Source organism: Ochotona curzoniae, unplaced genomic scaffold (genome assembly GCF_017591425.1).
Source record: "Ochotona curzoniae isolate NIBS_2020 unplaced genomic scaffold, NIBS_Ocur_1.0 contig_2318, whole genome shotgun sequence".
Lineage (NCBI taxonomy): Eukaryota > Metazoa > Chordata > Mammalia > Lagomorpha > Ochotonidae > Ochotona > Ochotona curzoniae.
The window spans coordinates 3,314,198-3,339,874 of record NW_024465419.1 but is presented as its reverse complement, the minus strand read 5'-3'; the positions used below and the strand labels follow the sequence as shown (position 1 = coordinate 3,339,874).

The 25,677-nt window shown below is 38.6% G+C and overlaps 1 protein-coding gene across 1 annotated transcript in view; it reads left to right on the top strand.

Moving 5' to 3' along the window:
• Positions 1-22,620, top strand: part of RP1 (RP1 axonemal microtubule associated) — a 129,400-nt gene extending 106,780 nt beyond the window's left edge. Inside the window, exons 19-22 of the mRNA XM_040972561.1 lie at positions 6,879-7,011; positions 7,666-7,817; positions 11,075-11,229; positions 22,510-22,620. Coding sequence (XP_040828495.1) covers positions 6,879-7,011; positions 7,666-7,817; positions 11,075-11,229; positions 22,510-22,579 — 510 coding nt within the window. The 3' untranslated portion in view covers positions 22,580-22,620. The remainder of the gene's footprint in view (positions 1-6,878; positions 7,012-7,665; positions 7,818-11,074; positions 11,230-22,509) is intronic.
• Positions 22,621-25,677: the final 3,057 nt, after the last annotated feature.

Below are 25,677 nucleotides of genomic sequence, written 5' to 3'. Positions count from 1 at the left end.
GAAATATGTTACCACTCATGGAGCTATCTAGCCAGAACCTTGCCAATTTTCTTAGATTTTTATTTCCGTTACATCCAAAATTCAATCCCTTGAGAATTCATTGACTCCACCTTTGAACCCCATCCTGAGTTTGCCTGTGTCTGCATCTAATTAAGGTTTCATTTTTCCCCTCTTCTTTCTTTTCTGCTTGTCTTATAATCAAGCCATGGATCCCTCTTTTGTAAACATCAGTCAGATCTTGCCTTCCACCCTTGTAATCTGTGTCTATATGGGAAGTGGAGCATTCAGGACATGAACCGGTGCCTAAATGGGATCCGGGTGCATGCATGTCTATCTCACTGCACTCCATGCAGTTTAATCTTGCATGGCTGAGCCGTAGTGTGTGTGGAGCTATGAAAAAGCATCTTAGGTAGAAGCTAGTTAATGATGACACAGACTAGAGCAAATTCACTGGATGTGCTAATTTATCTGATATGAGCTCCAGGTAGCCTTGATTTTGGCTAATCCATTTATTCTTGAAGTTGGTTAAACTGGCTTTATATGTTTATTTGACGTTTTAAGGCACGTTGTAAGTATTTCCAGTTCTTTTTCATTTTCAGTTACTTCTTCACTTTAGGGTTCCAAGAAAGAACTACCGATGGGAAAGAGCATGTTCTGAAATGCAGTAAGAAAAATAGTTTGTTTTTGAGGATTTTCTAGTTCAGGGAGCAGCAGGAAGCACCAGCTTCTTCTCACAAAATCTCCAGTCAAATGTTTAATCTCAAAAGACTCCAGCAGCTTATAGAAAAGGTCTCAAAGTTGCACCAATTTATTTGAACCAAAGATAAATTCATGCATTTGATAGTCCCTCAGTCAATTGTAAATACCATGGTTGATCCTCCTTGTATGGTCCTTGTAATAAATAGGGTGTCAGCACAAAGCATGGGGTGAGAAATGAGAAGACTTAAAATTTCAACTTTGTATCTGATTTAAAGGAGCACTTCAAGGGTTCTTTGAAAACATATTTTTGTGTTAATACAGTTCCATATTCCTGAAGCCAGAAGGAAAATGTTATGTTAACACTCATTTCCTCTTTTCACTATCAGACCTTGCAGAGTATAGTAAAACCTTTGTGTCCAACTGATGTTCATGACTGATTTAGCTTTTATATTTAAGAAAAATTGTGCAAATTGGATGTATAGTGAGAGTGAAAGTATTGCACAATTTGTTTCATATAACAAAGGCTTATGATTTCACAGTAGGATCCCTAAAAGTGTTTTTATCAAACTTTTACATACTAAATACATCATTTATCTTATGTGTGGTGTCCAGCAGGCAACTGGTCATGTGTGTAATTCTCTGATCACAAGATATTTTTTTAAAAATTTTGGTTATGTATCACTTCTTGTCTAAGCAAAGATTAAATTTAGCATTAAGTGAAACATGTGAAGTGTGGGTTATAAAGCAAACAAGGATACAAGTATAGTTGGTGGTGGTAATCACTAATTATTAATCACATTTATTCTCAGTCCTAACAAGAAGGAAGGATGTAGAGCCTGGCTTGAGTGGAGTATTAACTAACTTACTCTTTCCTCATCACCTTGAGTGTTCTGGCCGCAATGACAGTCTCCTTCCAATTAGCATGATCTGATCCTTACTGCACTTGTCTTGATCGAGATTAAAACGAAACACAGCATAATAAACATTAAATACAGCTCAGAAACAGGCATGGGAGAGAGCATTAGCAAAAGAGCTAAAGCCTGGGAGAGAAGTTGGAATGATATCAGTACTGGAGTTGAGAGGAATGGATATCATCATTTTTTTGGATTCTTGCTGTAGGTTCAAAGGTCCAGAATGGGGGTTGTCTTGGAGAAACTTCTCAAGGACTAATGCTTGGGGACTTAGGAGGTCAATTGTTAGAGAACTTCACTCAGGGAATGAGTTGAGTGGGGGAAAGGGCTTAGAGAATAGTTTGGGAATTTCAGAGAGCTTGGCAATCTCTCCTAGAGGCTTGTCTTGTTTATGAACCATTTGACAGAATGCTTGGAAGAACCCAGATGAGAGGAAGGAAGAGAATCTACCTCAGATTGGCTTACAGGAGGAGGTGTGAAGGGGCTATGTTTTCCCAGATGACCCTGATCAGTTCATCTACGCAAGGGAAGATTATAGAAGTATAGTTTTCCTTGTGCACTCTCTAGGAGATTGTTACAGCACGAGGAGCCACAATCCCAAATAATAGTTAAGAATTCTGATGTGGATGTTTAATTTTTAAAGATTTTTTTTGTTTGGTATATTCATCTGATATATATATAATATATAATATATTAATATAATATATTATATCAATATATATTTAGTTGGATGGACCAGCCTGCCAATTAAAGCCAGGAAATCCATCCAGGTTTCCCACATGGGTATTATGGGCCCAAGTATTTGGGCCATCTTCTATTTTTTTCCCAGATATAGAAGCAGAAAACTTGATCTAAAGCAGAGCAGCTGGGACTTGGAATGGTGCTCTGACATGTGATTTTGGTTTTGTAAGCAGCAGTTTAAAAGCCACTGTATCACAACACCAGTTCCATAGTGGTTTTCTTTTGCTGCTGCTACTAACAACAGTTAATCAGCATTAACACCTGATGGTTTATGTGATCACTTTTAATTTTATACTACAATACAACTAATATGTTATTTTCTCAAATGAGTAAAGTGAGACTTTGAGAAGTCTTTGATTCCACACTGCCAGCATACAGACCTAAAAAAGAAGTGAGACAGGAAAAACAATTGTTATGAAATGAAGTGTCCTTGCAGTCTTCCTGGGTATTGTGACCTATGCATGAGAAAACTCTGCTTCGGGAAATGACTTCCTATGAAGGATGATGCGTGTTTTACAAAAATGTCATAAACGTCTCATTTAATTCTTCATTCCGGCAAGATGAGTTACAGTGCTAACTTTGTACATAAGGACATGATGATCACACGTCATCATGTGCAACTTGTACTCAAGGCTGTATACCTGGTAAGCAGCAGTGCAGAACATAAACCAAGGTCTTTTGATCCACATTCAGGTTTGCTTTACTGGCCACAGTCTTTTACTGGGTTGTGTTTATTAACCACAGAATTGTTGGGCCTACGTTACAGTCCTCCAGGAATTTTGCCCTCCTTTACTTAACAGCTGAAATATTTTCTGTGAAAGTAAAAAACAGAAATAAACACAACTGGAAATTAAATCCATACATGCATACTTCCCTTTGTCTTTATCTGCTTATGTCACTGTAATTGATGCAGCCATGGTTTTAATAATTGTAATAATTTACTATTATCGATGGTTTTGGATTGCTGTGGTTTTCGTTACCTACAATTAACTATGATGTGAAAATAATAAGTGCAAGATTTTAAAGATAAACAACATATATTTTAAGCAACTTGTATTACAAATACTGTAATTATTCTAGTTTATTATTTCTCATTTTCATTAATTCCTGATTAGTAAATTAATTTTTATCATGGTAAAAAATGCAGCTTATCTAAAGATTTAGTACTTAACCATAACTTCAGGAACCTACTGGGAGTATTGAAATGTTTCCCCAATACATAAGAAATGAATACCGGATTTAAGATTTTTCAACTTTGAGACTATTGACATTTGAGGTCACATAATTCTGTGTGGTGTGTTGCTGACCTATGAACTGTCTTATGTGCCGTGACCTTTAAACACCAAATGTCAGGAACTGCTGCTTTGCTTTCCAAGCTGTAAAAGCCAAAATGGCTCCAGACATCACCACCTGTCTAGTAGGGGGCAAAGCTGTCATGTGGTTGAAAAGCACTGCTTTATTCTTTTATTGCATATAATATTGATTTTATTTGTTTGTTTTCCCATTTTGAGGTATCATGGTCTTGAAGGTAAAAGGAACGCCACATAGAACCCTTACCCCCAAGGATGCTCAGTTGTGTTAGGGGGCCGCACTTTAGTCATTGGTGAGATTCTGTCCTCAGCGCATGGTCTTTTCATTTTTTTAAAGATTTATTTTAGTTTTATACAGAGAGAAGGAAGGGTAGAGAGGAAAGATCTGTCAACTGGTTCACTCTACAAGTGGTTGCAACGGCCAAAGATGAGTCTATGTAAAGCCAGAAACTTCTTTTGGTTTCTCACATGGGTGCAGGGTCCCATGCCCTTGGGCCATCCTTGACCACTTTTCCAGGCCACAAGCAGGGATCTGGATGTGAAATGGAGCAACTAGGACAGGAACCAGCAGGCATATGGGATCCTGGCACATGTAAGGTGAAGATGTAGCTACTGAAACAACACACTGGGCCCAGCACTTGGTCTTAATGTTGAGGGGATGGTGGTTCTTCAGAAACCAGAGGAAGAACCCACTGTAGTTTTACACAGAATGGCCTAAAACAACCTTGAATTTCATGAGGAAGCCTTCAAATCCATAATCTACAGGACCCATTCACTCACTTATGACTTCATTTATAGAAAGTTTACAATCAGTGTGGTTTTGGAATGCCACAGATCCTCAAGGAAGCTCTCTGTGTGGTATTGGTAAGTGCTCATTGATGTGTTAGTTCTATGGAGTCTCATGCTACTTACATGTTTTTGTGTCTATACTTCCCAGACAATCTACGAAGAGTTGATTTTAGAGACAGTTTGTTTTCTTTAAACTCCTAAGCCTGTTTATGCCATCCATGTCTGTGTACAACCAGGTCAGAAATGTTGGCCCCATGAGGTTGAGGGTCAGGGTGCCTCTTCACAGAGACATCTGGCTGCATACATGGAGCAGGGCCTGGGAACTCCCCTACACTCTTGGTGAACTCTGTTGGTCTAAGACTTTTGTTTGTTGGCTCTTGAGGAGTATGCTCCCTTATAAACTTAAGGAGTAACTTAGCTCTTTTGTCTTTCAAGTAAAGCAAAGCAGTAAATATCATTGGAGACTTCAGGAATAGAAATAAAAGATGAAACAACTCCTCCCACTGTTGAACTCTTACCAACAACATAACCCTTGCAATAGGACCCCAGTAGCAGAGTGGAGATCATTATTTATATTCTTCCACCACTGCTTCCTCTCCAGTTTTCAAGTAAGCAGCCCATATTCTGAGCTTCCAGATGACCTGGGTCATTTGAAGTTTCTTATGCTCAAGCAAATAATTTTGAATAATGTGTCTGGTTGAAACTAGTATGAGTTTTCATGACCAGTCTCTTTCTCTTGGTGATCTGAGTTTTCCATCCAGTTGCTAGAAAAGTACAATATAGCTCATGCAGAGCACATTTCTCAGTAGGCTATATGGCATTAACTTCTTCTAGTTATGCTATATACAGATATATTTGGCTAATATTTTAATGATGTATTGAGATAATTTATGCAAATGGATTCACATTTTTAACGATTCAGTTTATTTTTTATTGGAAAAATAAAATTACAAAGAGAAGCAGAGACAGAGAGAGAAAGCTTCCATCTACTGGTTCACTCCCTAGGAGTGATTAGCTGAGCTGATCTGAAATCAGGAATCAGGAACTTCCTCCAAGTATCTCACATGGGTTTCAGAGTTCCAAGGCTTTGGGCCATCATCCACTGCTTTTTCTGGCCACAAGCAGGGAGCTGAATGGGAGGTGGAGCAGCTGGGACAAGAACCAGCATTTGAAGAGAGAGGATTAGCACTATTGCTCGCAGCCATGTTTACACCTCATCATTATTAATTTTTACATATAATGTTATGAAGTTTCCATGCTGTACAGCAACCATGAACAATGAGTATCCTCATTTAAAAAATAAGACAATTAATACATTCAGATTCATTGTAGTAGTGATTTAGATGAAAATTGTTTTAAGTAGAAAAACAAGTATGAGTGGAAACTCTAAGGAGAGAAGTAATATGGCCAGCAGTGAAATCATGAACAAATCAGTACAACTAGAATACAGGATGTGAGAGAAAGTATCTAACAAGGTGAATGTCAATCATGAATGACTTGCAGTTGAGGGTTTTTTTATTATTTGTTTATTTTACTATTTGTAGGACTATTTAAAAAGTTGTAAGCAATGTGCAGAGACATCAGATTTCTGCTTCAGAATAATGTCTGTGGAACAAGTCTGAAGCAATGGTTGGAGAGTCACATGAATTATAGAAAATGACAGTGACAGGTAGGACTAGCCACCTGCTCCTCAGGCTAGGTGGCTGGAGAAACTGACAAAGGACAGAGATTTATTCAGAGGATTTACTGGTTTAGAAAAGGAGAAGGCCGGTGGCATTGAGTTAGGAGGTATGGCAGTTACAAAATTCCTTCTGGAGGTCTCTGCCAGTCTGACATGAAGGAGATAAGAGGAAAGGGGCTTTTGTGTGAAAGAGCTTTATAAGGGTAACAAAAGGTCTTCTGAGAACTCACTGGGCAGGGAAGGGAAGGCAATTGATTACATGCTGCAGGTGCAGGCACTTGTACTCTGGCTGCTGGGGGCTTATCCTCAGCCCGCAGAAGTTATAAATACACTTAAAAGGTGTTATAAATACACTTGAAGGGCAGGAGACATTTTAAAATACTCTGCTGTGTGGCCTTCCCTGGTGACTAATATGAACACAAAATCTCCTGTATTTCTACTGTAGATCACTTCTTTGGTCAGTGCGACAGGCAAAATGGATAGTTTTCCCTTCAGAGGGTGTTTCATTTCTCCATACCGCTCTTTTCTTATCTATAAAACTGTAAGAATTTTACCAGTGTGGTTGGTGATGCTTAAAAGATATTTAAAATAAATCACTTAACATGGTACTTGGCAAGTAATAATGACAACAGTGCTGCTACTAACCACCCCCCCGCAACCATGGGAGTTCACAGCATATTTTTACGATTTGACTTCTACAAGGAATTGAAAATCACACTATCTGACCATTGTTTCTTCTAATCTCAGGTGACCATGCAACATATGAGGAGCAAGAAGATTCTAGATTTTGCAGCAAATGCCTGGCTTTCTCGAATTCAAACAGATGGGGACATTGTCTGTGAGCTTCCTGTAGTTAAAGAAGGACAAGCCATTTTCCCATGTGTGTATGAATCTTCAGTGAATTATAAAGCTGTTTTGTAGTTGCTGAAATCTGCTGCTTAACTAACTACATGCTGTTTTTTTTTTCTATGTTTAAGAGTGGTTTTACCAATTGGTAAATGGTTTTTTCAGAATCACAGTGGGAGTCCCTCGTGCATCTTGGGTTCAAGGTATCTCACAGTGACTGTCGTGGTGCAGCTAGCATCCAGATGTTGAGGCTGGGAGGGATAACAAAACTCAGGGCTGTGTTTTGTCTGATTTTGCTTGAGGCCAGCTGTCCACTTGAGGCCGTCGCCTCATTTTTGATTGATTTCTTTATCACACCTTGTATCAGTTTAAGTTTTGAGCATGGTATACAAAAACATTGTTACCCTTGCCACTGAAAACTAAACATCGTATTCTATTTTACATATATAAGAACAGCTTTTAGACAATCTTTCATGTCTCTTTAGGAAAAGGGATATGAATCCTCTTGACATTTATGTATAAACATGCTTATTTATAATTACAGTGTCTAACACAGAAAGTTCAGGTTAGGGAAATTCTCATACGAGGTGTTTACCATCACCCAAGTATACCCTCAGATCTTGTTGCTGTTTGTAGGAATTCCAAGACAACAAATTTCTTCTTTGTTTCTCTCCCATTGTTTTATCAGTAGTGAAATACCAGGTGGATGTTTATACTGGACCACTGAAGCAGTCAGAAACAAAGTCTGAGGTTTTGCTGTGTCTCTTTGGGGACAGAGGGGACTCTGGCCTCAGACTGTTGCACAAGTCTAACATGCCGGTCAAGTTTCAAAGAGGACAGGTGAGTCTATTGAAACAACTCTCCAGGTTCCTAGCAGCCTCCCTCATGTGTGATTTTAAGTCTAAAAGGCACCTGACATTGTTCAAGCTCTAGTTTCCAGAAAATTTTACCACAAATTTCATGATCTGACTTCCTAGATATGTTTCAAGAAGTTGTTCTTGAGAGAAAAATAGGGCACACTTAACACTTCTTTCTTAATAGTAAAGTAGTAAACATTAAAAATTAATCATAAGGTGGGCATCTGACTCAGCAGTTAAGACAACTGCCTCCTGTATCAGAATGCCTGGATTCAGTTCCCAGCTTCAACTCCCCGTTCCAGCTTCCTGATCATGCAAATGTGGAAAGGCACCAGGTGAAAGTCCAGGTGGCGAGATCCCTTTCATTTCTGTGGGAAACCTGGGTTGAATTCCTAGCTCCTGGCTCTGGCCTAACTTTGGATATTGTAGGCATGAAGTGAACTGCTAGATATGAGAGCTTTCTCCCCGTAGAACTGGTAAAAATAGTGATAACATAAAATAAATAAAATGAATTGAAAGGATATCAGGAGAAAATATATGAACATGTTCTGTTAGGACTGAATGCTAGAAAGCGTTATTTTTTTTAAAGATTTATTGATTTTATTGGAAAGTCAGATTACTGAGAGAAGGGGATACAGAGAAAGAACTTCCACACACTGGTTCACTCCCCAAGTGCCTGCATCAGCCAGGGCTTAGCTGGAGCTCAGTTAATCTGAAGCCAGGAGCCAAGAGCTTTTTCTGGGTCTCCCAGGTGGATGCAGGAGCCCTAGGAATTTGGCTGTCCTCTACTACTTCCCAGACCACAAGCAGATAGCTGGAAGGGAATTGAGGCAGCTGAGACATGAACCAGTGCCAATATTTGGGATCCTGGCTCATGTAAGGTGAGGACTATAGCCACTAGGCTGCTGTGCTGGACCCAAAGCATTATTCTAAAAGGTCAGATAATAGAAGGGCCACTGTAGGATAGTTTAGGTTACACAACCACCTTTCTTTTAAACACCTTCAATGGGAACTACTAAGTGTATTATGTTCATACCAAGAGTCCCTCATTATTCCTTTTGTCCTTTATATATAAGCATAAGTCTTTGTGTTAGATGGTTGAGAACTTAAATTGAGTAGATATTCAATAAAACTATGTTTTAACATTATTTTGTCATATATGGAAAGAAGGTAATATTTTGGCCTCTGAAATTAAGATTGAAGATTGAATATATAAATGTATGTTTTTGGGAAGGAAGCTTTGTGAAATAAGTTTGAGAGTACTGTTTCTCATACTTTTATTTATCATTGTAGATTACACAAAAGCTATAAATGTGAAATATGCTTTGGATGACACAAAGACAAAATTATTTCTATCAATCCTTTATTATTAAGTTTGAGCAGAGAACAAAATTCCAAATACAGTATTATAACATTATGTCAGGTGATTAGTAAAGTCATGCATCAAGGAACCCAGCTAACCTGACATCAACTCCAGACCTTTCCTGCTCCCATTTCATGGTGACTGGTGAAAGTGTTGTCTTTTCTGGCTGACCACTAGTTAGGGTACAAGCATGCAATAGCAAAGCATCATGTAAAGTTGTTAAGCTTTAATTGCAGTTATTGTATAAAGTGTATAATTGAAATTAGTGTAAAAGAAGAGAGGTGTGAATTTAGTGGTTTCAGTTTTGAAACTTAAAATCAAAATATAAGTGTTCTTTGTTTTCCTGGTTCGTTTCTTAGCTAAATTTCAATTTTTAATAGAGGGTGAAAGAGAGAGATGAGGTAGAGAGCTGTTGGTTCTTTTTCTCAGTTCTGGTAGCTACAGGGAATGAAACCTACTCTCTGAGATGACTGGCACAAATTCAGTTTTTTAAAATATCATTGCTGCCTCCCATGGTCTGCAGTGACAGGAAGCTGCAGTCAGGAGCTGAAGCCGAGTCTTGGTGTTTCAGTGTGTGATGGAGGTGTGTTAATTAGATTAAATGCTTGCTTTTGGTTCGTTTTAGATTTTACAATATTTTTTTTTCACCTTTTTCCCAAGTCCATGTGATACCATGAAAATATCAGACGATTTTGAGAGTTTTGCACTAAGAAAATTGTCAGCAACAAATCAATAAAAAAAAATGGACTCTTGAAGACATATCATGGGACATCATTTGTATGTGTCACAAAGGAGGACTGTGTCAGTGAGCATTCTCATAAGGGCACTCTGCAACTTCAGGAGAATAACAGCAAGGCTGTCTAGGCACACTGAGACGAGGCACATGCTACTACCGTTGAGTTACACAAACGTCATAATGGGACTAATGATGCCTTTGGTCTGACCTAAGCAAAGGAAAATCTCCATCACTACCATGAAACCAACAGTGAAACACAAGTCATGTTAAAATATTGAGATTAAATTTAACGTGGTAGCAATGCAGGCAGAAATTAAGGTAGTCCATCCCATGCAGGTAACACAAGCAACACTGGATTCATATATTACCTTCAAGTGCAGTTACAGTGGCTTACAATCAACTGTCATTTCTGGGAACTTCCTAGTCTTAATTAAATTCATGACCCTTTCCTCAGATAGTTCCAGGATGATTATTCTCAGCAACAACAATCTATGAGGAAGTGATGTGTGAAGGAGCTCTATTTATTCCAATCAGCATTGCATTAACTTCAGGTCCTGCAGCTCTCCACAAATGTCAGTATGTTTTTGACACGACAAACTATTTAGGAGGGAGGATTCCAGAGTGCTACACAGAAAACCCAAGGATATGCTCTATTTTTATGTACAGAGGAAGATGCAAGGGAAGAATTTATTGAAGAGAGGAAGAGAGGAAAGGTAGAAAGGAGGGTGGGAAAGAATGAAGGAGGGAGAAAGAGAAACTGTGTTGTGGCACATAGTACGTTAGAATTCATGGGAAAGAAATGCGGTATGCATCATGTGTCTTGGCTACTGCCTGACGACTTCATGCACTATTGCTCAAGGGTAGAAAAGTCCTTTATGTTTGGGTTGGTTGGCTTGTCACACTGGAAAGGACTGCAAATGGAGAAAATAAAGCCAGAGAGAGAGAGAGAGAGAGAGAGAGAGAGAAATATATTTTAATAGATAAAATGTAGTTTGCTTATTTTTTTATTCCTCCTTTTGATGCTAATATTATCTCTTAAAGTGTTGTGCTGCTTCTGGCAGTCCTTGCGCTATTATTGTTGCCTTATTGATCATGTGCTGGATGATAGTTATTTCTGTTGAGTTTTATGTCTTCTAACTAGATTGATAGATTTCAAGTCACAGCAGTGTCTCTTGGAAAACTGCAGAAGGTGCTGTTGCGCTGTGAGGCCAGTGATGAATCTCAATATTGGTACTGTGAAAAGGTGGTTATCAGAGAGCCTCATTCCGCAACTGAGTCCATCTTCAATTGTCAAAGGTAATGTTGGCTTTTGGGCACTTGACAGGAATGTGCTGCACTGTGGGTGATGAGGGTGTGTGTGTGTGTGCACGTGAGTTTTAGGTACTAAGCTGGGCTACTGAGGAATCTATCATGCATCACTCAGTAATTTTTGCTAAGTGTTGCAAGGAAGCTCATCTTGTAATTTCTTATTATCACAATGTTTTGTGTGTCGCATAGGCTCAAAATGCTGGAAATTATTACTTAAGTAGAATATTAGTCTAAAAATATCTTTGCAGCAGTGAAACTATAATATTAAAACAGTTTAATAGGGGAATTAAGGATGGAAAGTTTTAGATAGAACAACTTTCAGAGCAGAATGTAAGAAAGAGAAGGATTATAATCTGAAATTTGGCTTTTCGTTGAGCCCTGCAAGATCTAAGTCCCGGTAACATCTGCCTCCATTCATAATCTGGCCACATTGCCTTTCTCACATATCCTCCTTCCTGAAATCTCATTAGAAATTCAACACAGCCTTCACTTTAGTACTTTAAGCAGCTATTGGTTGCTTCCACAGGAAGAAGCTTTCCTGTTTAGATCTTTGCCGAGTCCTGCCATGTCAAGGAAACCCCCAGCTTCAGTTAGATTTATGTCAATGTTTATTGTTTGATCTCAGTCACTGACCCATGCACGAGGCTGAGAATGAGCAGATTTCTGCATTAAAATCCAATCTTTTGTGGATATGGGAATGAGAAACTGTGCTTCAGTTTGAAATTTTGTATTTTCAGCATTGTAAGCTGCTGTATAGCCTTTTATGCAAATAGAAAACTAGTAGGAAATGAAACAAAAACTAAAGGCCAAAGAGGGGCATTGGGAAAATCAAGGACATGGTTTTGAAATTGCCCACAAAATTGTGACTTTAAATGCTAAGTAAAAAGTGGAGTAAAAAATAATATTTTGTGCAACACAGAACTGCAGGCATCAAGATACTCAGAGAGACCTGTGCATGGAAAGGGGCAGTGAGACCCCTGGGAACCCAGTCTTCTTTTTGCTCGTTTAGTCACAATTTGATCCATTTATTTTCCAGTGTCTATTTCATCCTTTCCCACTACTTCTGCTTTACTCATGCCAGTTTTTCAAGACTAGATGATTTTAGTGGGTCTGTAATTGTCTTTTCATTGTTTCTTCTCCAGTCCACCCTGTTCACATTTCTAAGCTGATTCTACTACGATACTAGAAAACATCATTCTGACTTCTCCTTCTGTTTTTGTATTTAATTTTTCCTTTGTTCTATTTTCATTTTATTCTTTAGTATTTCATTGTGTAATTTTATCCCAAAATGCTATAAGAAAAAAATGAGAGAACATTGTTCTATAAATTGTATTTCAGGTCCAGTATTATGATGCAATGGGTTAACCACCCTGCAATACTGGGATCCCATGTGGGTACCAATTTGAGTCCCAAATTCTTCAGTTCTCACCCAGCACCCTGCTAAAGGGTCTGGGTAAACAGTGAATGATGCCTAAATGTTGGGTCTCTGCACGCACATGGGAGACCCTGATGAAGTTCTGGCCTGGCGCCTGATCATTTGGGACATTTTAGGGAGTGAGCAAGTGGATGGAGCATCTTTTTCTCTGTCATCTTTTCCCTTTATTCCTTCAAATAAAAAAGGAAATAAATCATTTTTTTTTAAAAAAAGATCAATTTAGGTAAGCTGTTTCCTGTTTAAAAACTCAGAGGTGGGTGTTTGGCACTGCAGTTAATGCTAGTTGGGACACTCACATCTCTTTTAGCAAGAAGCATCTGGATTTACATGTCAGTTTCAGTTCAAATTCCAACTTCCTGCTCCTGTGCACCCTGGGAAGCAGCAGATGTTGGTTCATTTACAGGGCTTTCTGCCATCCACATAGGGAATTCAGGTTGAGTTCCAGGTTTCTGGTTTAATTTTTGTCTAACACAGGCTATGGTGGTTGTTACTACCTGTACCTGGAAGATTCTTTATCCCTCAGTCTGCTTCTCAACCTTTCTTTCTCTTACTCTCCCTCCTTTTCCATCCACACCATTGCCTTTCAAATAAGTGAAGTAAGAATAAGCTAAAATCATCCTTAGCAATCAACATTGCCTACTTAAAAAACATACAAAAATGATTTTTATGACCCTTCTATTTTTTTCCCTCCGCTTTTCTTTATAATAATCATTTACAAGATGTTAGTGAAATCAGATCACTTCTGTCTTGAACAATTCTGTTCTCTTTGTGTTCCTCAAAATATACTCTTTTCTGCCCAAGAAATACTTGTCCTGTTCTATTCTCCTTGTCACAATTCTGCCATCCTTCACACTTCTCCAATTCAGCCTGTGCCTGAGCTAATTGGCCCAGAACTTCATGTAGGCTAGGTTCCCCATCCAATCAGAGATATGGAACACTAATGGGGACCTGGGTATCACTTCCAGCTGTTCCTGCCACGTAGCACAGCGTCCTCTTGGGCTGGGGGAAGCAGTGTTTGTTACATCATTCAAAAAAAATCTAGGGAGAGCTTCATTCAGGGATTTCTCTTCTTAAAGATTTTTAAAATTTTTACTGGGAAGGCAGATTTATAGAGAGAAGGAGACAGAGAGAAAGATCTTCCATTCCCTGCCTCATTCCCCAAGTGACCGCAACAACTAGAGCTGAGCTGATCTAAAGCCAGGAACCAGGAGCTTCTTCTGGATTTTCCACAGTGTTACTGAGGATCCTGAGGCTTTGGACCATCCTCTACTGCTTTCCCAGGCCACAAGCAGGGAATTGGATGGGAAGTGGAACAGCTGGGCAGGCAGTGGGGCAGCCAGGACACAAACCAGTGCCCATATGTGATCCTGGTTCTTCCAAAGTAAGGATTCAGCTTTGCCATAATGCCGGGCCCCAGATATTTCTCTTTATGCTTTACCTGTTACAATAACGACTGTGTTTACCTATAAAGTTTCCTGAGGGATACTTTAGTACTCTAAGTACTCTTAGTACTAAGTACTAAGTTCATCATTCCTGTGCAGGCCTACACATGTAGTTCTCTCCATCAGTCTGCTCCCGCCCATTCCCCTCTAAACTACTGCTTCTATTATGTGTCCTGTGGTACTTGGCCTTGTCTGGAGGGAAGAAAGAAAATGATATTTTAGATACTTTCAGTGGATTCAACATGGAAAACGTTATGAAATATATAGAAACATCAAAAGTAAAAATTTGCTTCATCTTGACATTTTAAATGTTAGTATTTGATGCTTGTATGTAGTGTATCCTGAAGAAGTGATGGCTGCTCATTCATATAATTGAAAAAATATGTTATAAAAACTATTCCTTATTTCTGTATGTAAAAATGTGAGAGCAGATCTTGCTTCCTTAATTCTTAAAGAGGCAGAAGTGTTATAGCAAGAATAAAACAGGTTTCTTTCTATAAGATTGATCAACTTTTCTGAGGCTACTTATATCTGCTTTTCTATTCCAGGACATTCTCCCTGCTTGTGGAAGGTCAGGGACAGCATTTTCTAAGGCACTGGAATCTTAGATCTGAATCCAGGAAAACAAACACAACTCAAGACAGCATTTAGCAGGGAGCATGGGAAGTCTTTCAATTCCTGGTGGGGTAGCTGCTACTGGGTTTGCTGCTTGTGGGTAATTAGTTAGAAATGCTTAGGTGGACACATTACAGAGGGAAAAAGAACAAAAAGCTGGTTATGTTCCTTGGAGCACTTTTGAATTAGGGTAGAGGGAAAGGCTATCATGTGCTCCTTCCTTCTCAGAAGCCAAATCGAGCAACTACAGATGGAGAACACTTCTCTGCCTCCCAGATGCTTCCTATGGGCAGCTGTATCTTCTTTTCTTTTCCTCTCGACAGAACACCCACATGTTTATGGTCTTGTTTTGCTTTACTGCCATACCTGAAGATACTCTTTTTTCTGCCTCTGAAAGTTTCTGCCATCTTCACAGAAGATCTGACAATCTAAGGTTTGGAGCAAGCAAAATTTGAATGGAATAGGCAAGCATTTCACCGGCTTTATGGACTCAGATAAATGCTCATGTTTACTTTTTCATGTCATTTTTCTGTGTCTGCTATGACAGATAACAATCCATTTGGTGGAGTTAAACAGAATTTTCTTCCTTCATAGTTCTGGAGATTGTTTGAAATACAGGTGTCTGCCGGACTGCACTGCATGGAGGTTAAGTGAAACAATCCTTCTTTGCCTCTGCTGGCTCCTGGTGGTGGTCAGTGATTATTGGTGCTCCAAGCCTTGGAGCTGCCTCACTACAACCTCTGCTTTTGTTGTCACATTGCTGACTTCGTGTGCGTCTTTTTTTCTTCCTTTGTTATGAGGGTACCCATCCTATGCCAGGCAAATACTACTATACTATGGCCTACTTAGTTGTATCCATAAGCACCCTAATTCTTAGTAACATCTCATCTTGAAATTCTGTATGTGTGCAGATTTTAGGGGAATGCTATTTAATCTGGTCCACCATGTGAATGGGTCTCCTAATGTATTACTCAATGTAAGATTGTCAACCTACTTGAACTAGGAGGATCTAGAAATTCAGAAAGGATGAGGGCTGCCAAAAACACCTAGGTGTTGCCTTTCATTACTTCAGACTGGTTTGGGATATGGCACTGACATGAGCTTGTGTGAATAATTTATTTAAAATAACGGCTCTTCCCAGGGTAACTCTAAATAGGAGAAGAATTTTTGGATGCAGGAATTGAAAAGTTAAATGGAAATAGATGGCATTTTAAAGAGTTCACTTGTCAGGGCAGAGCAGCATGACTGGTTTGATCATCTCAAAACCAAGTCATGGTGAGATAGCAGAGTGGCCCTGAGGCATATTAGTGCAAGGAAAGAAGACAGGGTACTGCACGGTGTTCCTTAGAGCCAGTACTGCAGCAACACCTTGAAAATGTTCCTGCCTGATTTCTATTTGGGAGCCTTTGCCCTCCCCTTGCTTATTTTTTTTTTAAGGAATATTGAGGTAATTTTTTTTTCATAAGGTGGAAGGAAAAAAGAAAAAAACATAGCTATTCTGGCTAGAATAGGCTGTTGGAAAATCTTGAATACATTGGGGAGGGGATGACGTTTCCACTCTTTGGCCTCTTCCCAGTCTACAGTCCTCAGTGCCTCCTTACTACTTGCTGAGGAAAAGGTCTTCTGTTTCACTGAAATAATGGTGGGACTCTGTGGGCAGGAGAGCCACTTTGGTCAGGGGAGCCTAGAAAGGGCTTTCTTGCATCAGTGAGTTAGCTCTCTGTGGGATTCCTCACAGCTGAAGTCAGCCTTGGCCACGTAGCAGAGCTGTGGTCAGACTAACGTCCGAAGTCTCCCCTGTCCACATTGGCCTGGGATGTGTTCTCATCTGGTGCTCTCCTTACAGATGTTCTAACTCTTGATCCTGACTAGAATTGTATAGGTGTTCATTGCTCTTTTTAACTGGTGGACTGACAAAAAAAATGCATCACTTCTGCCAGGAAGTGTTTCCTGAAGCCTCAGGTGGGGGGAATTATTCCTTTTCTGAACTCCTTTCACAAGGTGCTTACCGTTAGCTTAGTACACCGAGTTATATCTATGGGTTTTCTATCCTACTTCTCCAGCTTTCTGTGGAGTTTCTTCAAAGATTGGGCCAATGCCTTACATCTTTGCTTTCAACCACAACTATAGTTCTTGGAGTAGAATAGTTAAATTTCCATATATGATAAATTAAATGAAATGAATGTGTTAATCCTGAAACCATAAAGCACAAAGCAAATCATATTAAGTGATGAATTTAGAATTAGAACTTGAAATCTGTAAGGTTTACAGATATATTAATCTAACGTAGAAGTAAACAAAATGTTCACTTACTATTCATTTTATGTATTACTGTCCATGAGGAAACAGAAAATGATGCATGGAATTAACATTAATTAGGCCTGGCGTGGTAGCCTAGTGACTAAATCCTCGCCTTGCTATATGGGTGCCGGTTCATGTCCAGCTGTTCCATTTCCCATCCAGTTCCAGCTTGTGGTCTGAGAAAGTACACCCAAATCCTGGGGACCCTGCACCTGTGTGGGAGACTTGGAGAAAGCTACTGGATTCTGGCTTTGGATTAGCTCAACTGTGTCCTTCCAACCACTTGGGGAGTGAGCCAATGGATGAAAGATCTTTCTCTGTCTCTCCTTCTTTCTGTATATCTTCCTTTCCAATAAAATTTTTAAAGCCTTTAAAGAAAATTAACACAGAAATTTAAACAGAAGATTAAGCCCCAGGCATGTCCATTTTAAAGCAGTACACAGAACGCTTGTTTCAGGATATTTCTATGTTGAAGAAGGAAAGTTGTTTGATGACTGGTTGCCTGTGAATGCCTCCACTTCGCTTCTCTGGTAGGAAAGCTCTCATGTCCTGCTGTTCCATCTCTGCTTCCTCAAGCTTCAGTAGGACAGGGGACTCTTAAACAGATGCAAGGTTGACAATTTCTCCTTGGTCACTCCACTGCTATCACTCACCAAGGGTTTCCCATCCCGAAGTACCTTTTGTGAGCTATTATGATCACTCAGGAAGATCACACATCACACTTGAAAGCCCATGCTTGTTGGATTTAGAAATCAAACACCTTCAGTGTACACAAGACAAACATACAGATTATAGAAAAATCTCAGGAAGTGTAAGCTAAGTTAGTGAATCTGTGAATAATTCAAAAGCTAGGTGCTATGCAGAGCAGGGCTGAGAATACCATTTGTGGGAGGAGATAGGATGAGAACCAGGGGCTGCTTTGTTTGAATAGCTCCTTTCAGGTAAGTACAGTGAGAAAGAAAACTTTTATACTAAGGCCGTCTCTGAATGAAGATGTAGGTGTGTGGTGTCAAGCTTAAAAGAAGCTACCCCTGGCCCTCTTTCCAGGTTTCCCTCTCAGTGCTCTCTGATAGGGTTTTGTTTGCTGTCTTTTGAGAAGTTCTCCAGGGACATTTTCACTCTTGCCTCATGTATCTCAGCTCATTTCATTCTTTCTTCTGCTTATTGAAACACTTAGATTCCAGGACCCAGGACAAAATGTTGTTCAAGCCATAAAGCTTTCTCAGCTCACACAAATCAGCACTGAGCTTGTCTTTATCCTCCAGGACATAAAACTGTGAAATTCTTAGCACTGATGTCAGCTACTATATCCCTGGTAAACATGCTTATTTGAGGTTCTAGGCAATGAACTTAAGGTAAGGTCTCATATGTTCTGTTTTTATTGATTTTTTTTTAAAAAAACTAATTATTTGGTCATTATTTGTAGGATGAATTGTGGGGAGGGGAGAAGGAAGGAAGAAGGAAAAAAAGGAAGGAGGAAGGCAAGGAGTTAGGATAAACATAATTAAATCTTGAGGTAGAGGAAACATGAAGATCACCCAGTCTTTATGTGAATTTCATCTATAATATCCTTAGTGTCTCATTAAAAATTATTTATGCACTGATTCATTTTCCAAACAGTTCAGCACATGAACAAATTATGTTATTTTCCCTTTCTGGGAAACAGTAGGAAAGAGTGAATAAGATATATTTTTAAAGGCTGTTGCAACTTTTTGATAAAGTGCAGAAACATAAAATACTATTTTTATAAGGAAGAAAAAATAAATAACAATTATCATGGGACAGTGAGAGTCATTCAACTTTACTAATTTTGTTTCCTGAAAGAGGCCACTTTTAATCATTTCTTGCTATTCTGAGCATGTATTTGTGCTGCTGCAGATTTCTGTACTCTGCTTTGTCAGTTTCAGCCATTTCTTGGTACAAAAGTGACAAGTAGTGATGGTGGAGAACTGACAGAATGAGGTGCAGGGATGAGTCTTGCTCATTTTTTCCAGATGGGGTGGAGACATAGAGCATTCAAGTCTGTCTTCTGCCATTTTCAATGTAAAATATTGGTTGTCCTACCTCAATTGTGCATCAGACAAAATCTAATCTGTGTCATTTGAACCTTTTATGCCTCTTCCTTCAGAAAAAGCACTCTGTATATTTTAGAAGAGTATCACCCAAACATATTCCATGGATTTTGAATCTCTAAAATGTTGTATAGAGTCTGACATTGTGGTGCAGTGGTTAGAGAGGAGTTGGCATTGTGATGTAGTAAGCTGCTGCCCACAATGCTGGCAACCTGTATGGGACTGTTTGGAGTTCCAGATGGTCTATTTCCTGCTAATGCACCTGGAAAAGCAGTGTAATATGGCCCAAGTGCTTTGGCCCCTGCACCAGTGAGGCAGACAAAGATAAAGCTCTGGCATATCCCTGACTGTTGTGTCTGTTTGAGGAGTGAACTGATGGATGGTGAAACAGAATTGTTGTAGCAGTGGTGGGAATATAAATAAGGGTAGACATTATGGAAAGCAATATGGAGTTTTCTGGGAAAAAATAATGAAACTACCTGAAGATCTACCAACTTCACTACTCATGTACTTTTTTTAAAAAAATGAAATAAGTCTATTGGAGAGATATAGATATTTATTGCAACATTGTGCATAATACAAATGGAAACCACAAATGAAAGCATAAAGAAAATATGTTATATGTACTCAGAGGAATACTACTGAGTCAATTTATTGCAATCACTTGCAATAATACGGTGCTAAGTGAAATAAGGCAAGCACAGACATACAGATAGCAGGATCTCACTTCTGTCCAATCTAATAAAAAAGATGATTACAATTTGGTGGTGAACAAGTCTGGAAAGGAAGCCCCACCTTTTATGACACATCTTACAAAAGGAGAGCATTTTCATTGGTTGTCACCTCAAATTTGTCTGCATTAATACCACCTATACACAAGTACTGTGTAGGCAAAATGATGATACAGTATTAACTGGCATTTATTGACCATTTATCACATGTTGGATAATGTGACACATTTATATACACCTAATTTTGGATCATGGTTGGGTTGGTGATATCACTATTTGTAATTTGCAAATGAGGAAATTGACACTTAAAGAGACCAAGGACATGGGTCAAGACAGCACACAACTAGAAGGTATTGGGGCCAGAATTTAAAATGAACCAGTCTAACTCAACCTTGACTCAAGAGCTTCTATCCTTAAACATAAAACTGACTTTCCTTATTCTGGTGATTAAAACAAACTCTGTGTGGAAGTAAGAATCTAGCTAGGAACATGGAATACATAAGTGTGATCAGTACAATAAGACTGTATGATTAGGGACTAATGAAATGTATTAAATAAACTCCATGTGCTACTGCATTCCAAATGAGAAAGAGAAAGAATAGTGTAAGTGGACAGAAGGAAGTGAGTTATCTTGTGGCTTTTGGAAGATGTAGAGATGACCGAACCTCACAGCTGAGCAGGAATGGGTTGCGGCTTGGTTCACCTGTATATCCCTGATCGACCCATCATCTTGTGATTTCAATGTTAGTGTGGTAGGGTCAGTTTAACTTCTCAGTTCTTCAACCATCTCAGACACTATGGCTCCCCAACCTAGTGACCTAACCCCAACGTATCCAGAAGATTCTTGGACTGTGGCATATCATTTTGTTTATGTACCTTTGCTAATACTGTTCTCTCTGTGATGCCCTTCCTTGCCTTTTATTTTCTTTTCTAACAGCTACTTCTTTTTTTTCAGAAAAGATTTTATTTTATAGTTTTGGAAAGTCAGATTCATAGAGAGAAGGAGAGACAGAGAGGAAAATCTTCCGTCCATTTATTCACTCCCCAACTGGCTGCAATGACCGGAGCTGAGTCCATCCGAAGCCAGGAGCCAGGCACTTCTTCCAGGTTTCCCATGCAGGTGCAGGGTCCCAAGGTTTTGGGCAGTCCTTGACTGCTTTCCCAGGCCATGGGCAGGGAGCTGGATGGGAAGTGATGTCATCAGAGTACAAACCATCACCTGAATGGGTTCTTGGTGTGAGCAAGGCTAGGACTGTAGCCACTAGGCTACCCTGCTGGGCCTCTGTGCAATGTTTCAAGATAGGTACATAGCATAAAATAATCAATTTAGACAATTAAATTTCCATGTCCTAATTTTTATTTTTGGAGCCTGGTGGCTCATTTCATCAAGTTATTACAGAATAGAATACATTATTGTTAACTACGGTTACCCCACTGTGCTGCAGAGTGTATACAAACTCCTCTGTTAGGGCATTTTGCAACCATTATCCAACCTTCCTCTATGCACTTTGCACTTTCTTACGTCTAGTAATCACTATTATAGGTTCAGGTTGATTTTGTGTGTTAATCATACGAGAGAGAACGCGCATTATTTATCTTTCTGTATCAGAATTATTTCACTTAACATAATGAACTCTAGTTCCATCTATTTGCTGCCAATGCTAAGATTTCCTTTGTTATGACCGAATAATAACAGTCCATTGGATATATATATATTTTTTTCTTTATCTAGTCATTCATGTGTGGATACCTAAGTTGATTCAATATTCAGACTCTTGTAAATAGTGCTGCAGCAATGTGGAAGTGCAGATGTCTCTTTGAAAGGCTGACAGATGGAATTTTATAAATATTAAGTGAAGAGATGGTTGGATAAAAGGAATAGAAGTGTGTTCAAATGTGGAATAGCAGCTATGTAGCTTTTATAAGATAATAACATTTATGTACATACCATTTGTATTTTATATATTAATAACACAGAAGATATTTTTTGAGAACTTTTCTGTCTCATTATAATTTTCTGAGGTACATAAATTAGTGAAGGAAACAACTTCATAAGGATATGATCACAAAACCAGAGTGTAGCACCATGGAGCTTCTAACATGTAAATTTGAGTAATTTAGAAGAAACTGTCAGGATGGGTCAATACCCTAAGCACAATTTTCAAATTTGGCAAGATATTTCCCAAGTTTTAAGGTACCATGATTCTTTTGCAGACGTTGAGAAAAAGATTTCTGAGAAAGCCACATGAAAGCAAGATGAAAACTCCTATAGAGAAAATGTCAAAATCATGAAATTACTTTTTCTATGCCAAATTTTCCTCAAACCAGCAGGCAAGGCCCTTTCCTAGGCTTGCCAAGCTGCCAAGCTCTAAATCTTACGTTATATTTGCCTTTGTTTCAAGTAGATTCTGTGATTGTACCACTGAAGGCCCAGCCCAGTTGGGTTGACAGGTGCTTGTGACTGAGGGTTAGCAAACACAGAGAGGTAAGTGTTAACAAGGTTAGCAACTTACCTCTTTTAGTTTTGAAGCCAAAGTTACAATATCATTGTTACCACAGTGCTGAATAGGTTCGATTGCTTCTAAGTGCTTTAAAGGCTATTTTTATAGTTATATTTTAACATGTAAAATTGAGTATCTTCTTCTTTCTCCTTTCTCTCTCTCTTTTCTCAGATGGCTTCCCTTCATGTCTCAAGGCATAATCCATTCAGAAATTGAGCTTTATCTTCAAGGTGAGAGTTAAAAAGGAAAGTACCAGGAGAAGAAAGTACAAGAAGCTTTTGTTACATCTGGATGTCATGGCGTGTGATACCCTGGACGCACTTGGAATGTTCCCTTGGATATTTTACCTTTTGTATTGAATTTATAGTGAATGTTCACAGTGAAAATAAAAACATACATAAAAATGTGTCACACTTTGTTCTACATTAAAAAGGAACGTAAGCATTGGTCACTGCTAAAGAACTGAATTCACAGTTCTCTCCCTGCTCCCCTTTATAGCACCATCAGACAGATTTCTTATTAATTGTACTTCACTTCTATTTTTTCAGAAATGCAAATAAATAACGAACCTACAATACAAGAAGAAGCAAATGGTAAATGTTGTTGTCACTTTTCATATTTTAATCATCTGATCTACTTCTATTTGAAAATTACCTGCCTTGCACATTTTCATGGTGTATTCTTGAGTTAAACTATTAATTGAAAAATACTGAAAATAATAAAGGAAATAAGCATTATAATTTTATTTATAAAGAAACTGACATGAAGAACTTCAGCTACAAATGCTTTCTCCTCTTTAATGCTTCCCTTCTGTAATTTACATAGGTTGTGGAAATTACCCTCCAAATGCTTAATTTCTATTAGTTGTGCTATGTTCATTTCCTTCTTGGCATCTTGGGTTTTCAGCTTTCTTTTGACATCTTTGATGATTTCCTTTTTTTTTTTCTATTAGATTCTCTTGCAATTGTATTATTAAAATGTTTTGATTTTCCAAGTTAGTTTGAATGAAATGAAAAAGTGAGATTAACCAGTAAGCATACAGGTTAACTACCTTTTTTTAAAAAAATCTGAACTTGAAACTAGAGAAGGGGCAGTACTAGCATTATTGGTTCTAACATCATGGACTGATTCAGATGGCCATCAAGACAAGACACAAAAAGTTTGTCTAGCAGTAACTTATACTAACATTTACATCTATTTTTATTAGAAATTATGTTTTGAATTATATACTGATTTTATAGTTTTATGCATGTGCCATGCTATTAATATGTTTCAATGTTCTGAATTTCTTGGTAGTTTCAAAAGGCTACAGAAGGTCTGTGTCTGATAATAAATCCTTACATAACAAGAGTTGTAATGACATTTTAGGTGGAAAAATTACCAATACTCCCAGAGCTTGGTGGGTCAGATGTGAGTAAAAAAAGGGCTAACAGTTTTAAACTGAAGATTATAATTAAGGTTGGAAATCTTAAAAGGAGAAAAAGTGGACCTCAAGAAGCTCTTACGAGAGGCCAGAAGTTTGCCATGACTGTCACTTGGCGCCTAGCTCCTATGGCATATACATGCCAGCAAGAGTTGAATGAGTAGTATGGAGCTTCCCATTCACCTGCTGACATTCAATTCACCATTCCCATTCAATTCTGCTGACATTAACCCGCAAGTGTATGGGTACTAATTTACACAATGCTGATTCTAAACCTTTTTTGCACATTTCCCTAAGAAGACTGGTAATTCAACACAGCAATGGAAAGGGATAGATTTGACACTGAAACACTAATACTGTGCTCTCAGCATCTTGAGACTATCTAGTAGCTATGCAGAAACACTGCCCTGGAGAGCCCACTTCTCATCAAGTTCAAACAGGATTATTTGAAAAAATTCAACAAGCTACCTGTTATGAAAGAACTATGCATTGTGTCAAAATATTTGGAACCAAAATACACTTAGCAGTATGTAGGCAATAAAAGAAACTATCTCTTAGGGTTGCTGTGAGGACTAGACAAAATAATATCTGTAAAGCACTCCGACCATCACCTAGGACATCTCATGTGGTCAATAAATGTTGGTATCTTAACCTCGTTTCACTTGTGGTAGAACGCATACCTGTCTTGAGCATTGTGGCTGTTGTCCCAATACATATTGCACTGGACTGGCATTTGAGTTGGAGCAGGCACATGGTTTACCCCTGAGTCTCTGAATCTCTTCTTAGTTACCTCCAGTCAACCCTGTAAGGTGGAGTGTCCCTTTCACATCACACAGTGACCAATCAACGGAATCACAGCATGACAAGTGTGTCACTCTAAAACCAGTATCAAGATAAAATGTATAGCGGATTTATTTATCTTCCATAATGTTTCATGGATGTTTCTTGAACTTAAAGTGGAGAAAATTAGGCATTTGGGAAATCCTTTTATTTATGAAGTATAACTGTTCCTAATTCTGTATCAAATTTTTCCCAGTTCCTGTGGTAGTCAGCACAAAATTCCTCCTACTGTTTTACATGTATAATAAGATTGATAATATTTTGTCTGTAAAGAATAAAAGTGTTTGTAAAGCACTTTAAAAAATCCTCATAACCCCCTTAGGAGGTGGCATTTTGAAGGACTTATGAATTTATAAATATACAATTATTTACAGGTAAAATTATCACAAAATGGAATAAAATAATAACCAGTCTTATTTACAGTCTACCAAATCTCATTGAAACACGCCCTTGAAAGTGTGGGAGCTACAAGGTCTATATTGTCTCCATTATCATTGTGCTAATAATAAGACCGATTATGAGGTAAATAACTATGTCCTTGTTCTTTATATGAAAATGACACTAATGGTACCTCATCAGAAAGACTTATCCTAATTCATGGAGAAAGCTACATATTGTATACAAACAGTCCAATAGCAATAATATCCTTGCAACTTTTGCTTTTCAAAATTCTTAACAGATTTCAAGATGTTTGGTAAATCATAATTATTCTGTCTGACACTGGGGTCACTTGAATATTTAAAGATCAAAACTTGTCCTACAATGGGCTTACAATTTGGATGGGTAGAAATCAGTTCAGAGGGTCCTGATAATGCGCAGGCATTTACTTGCAAGTTCAAAGCCATGGTCTGTGAGGATCCACGTAAGATGCGAAGAAGAGTGGTTTATCCCAGAGCCAGGGAGGGCTGTCTCAACATGCCTCTTGGTGGAGATGATCTCTGAGCTGAGAGACGTAAGGGGTTCACCACACAGAGAATGGTGGAAGAGAGGACTTTTGGCAAAGGGAGATTTCAGACAATGTCTTGGAAATAAGAAGGAGCCCGAGGATAGCTAATAGAGAGCATGGGGACTTGTCT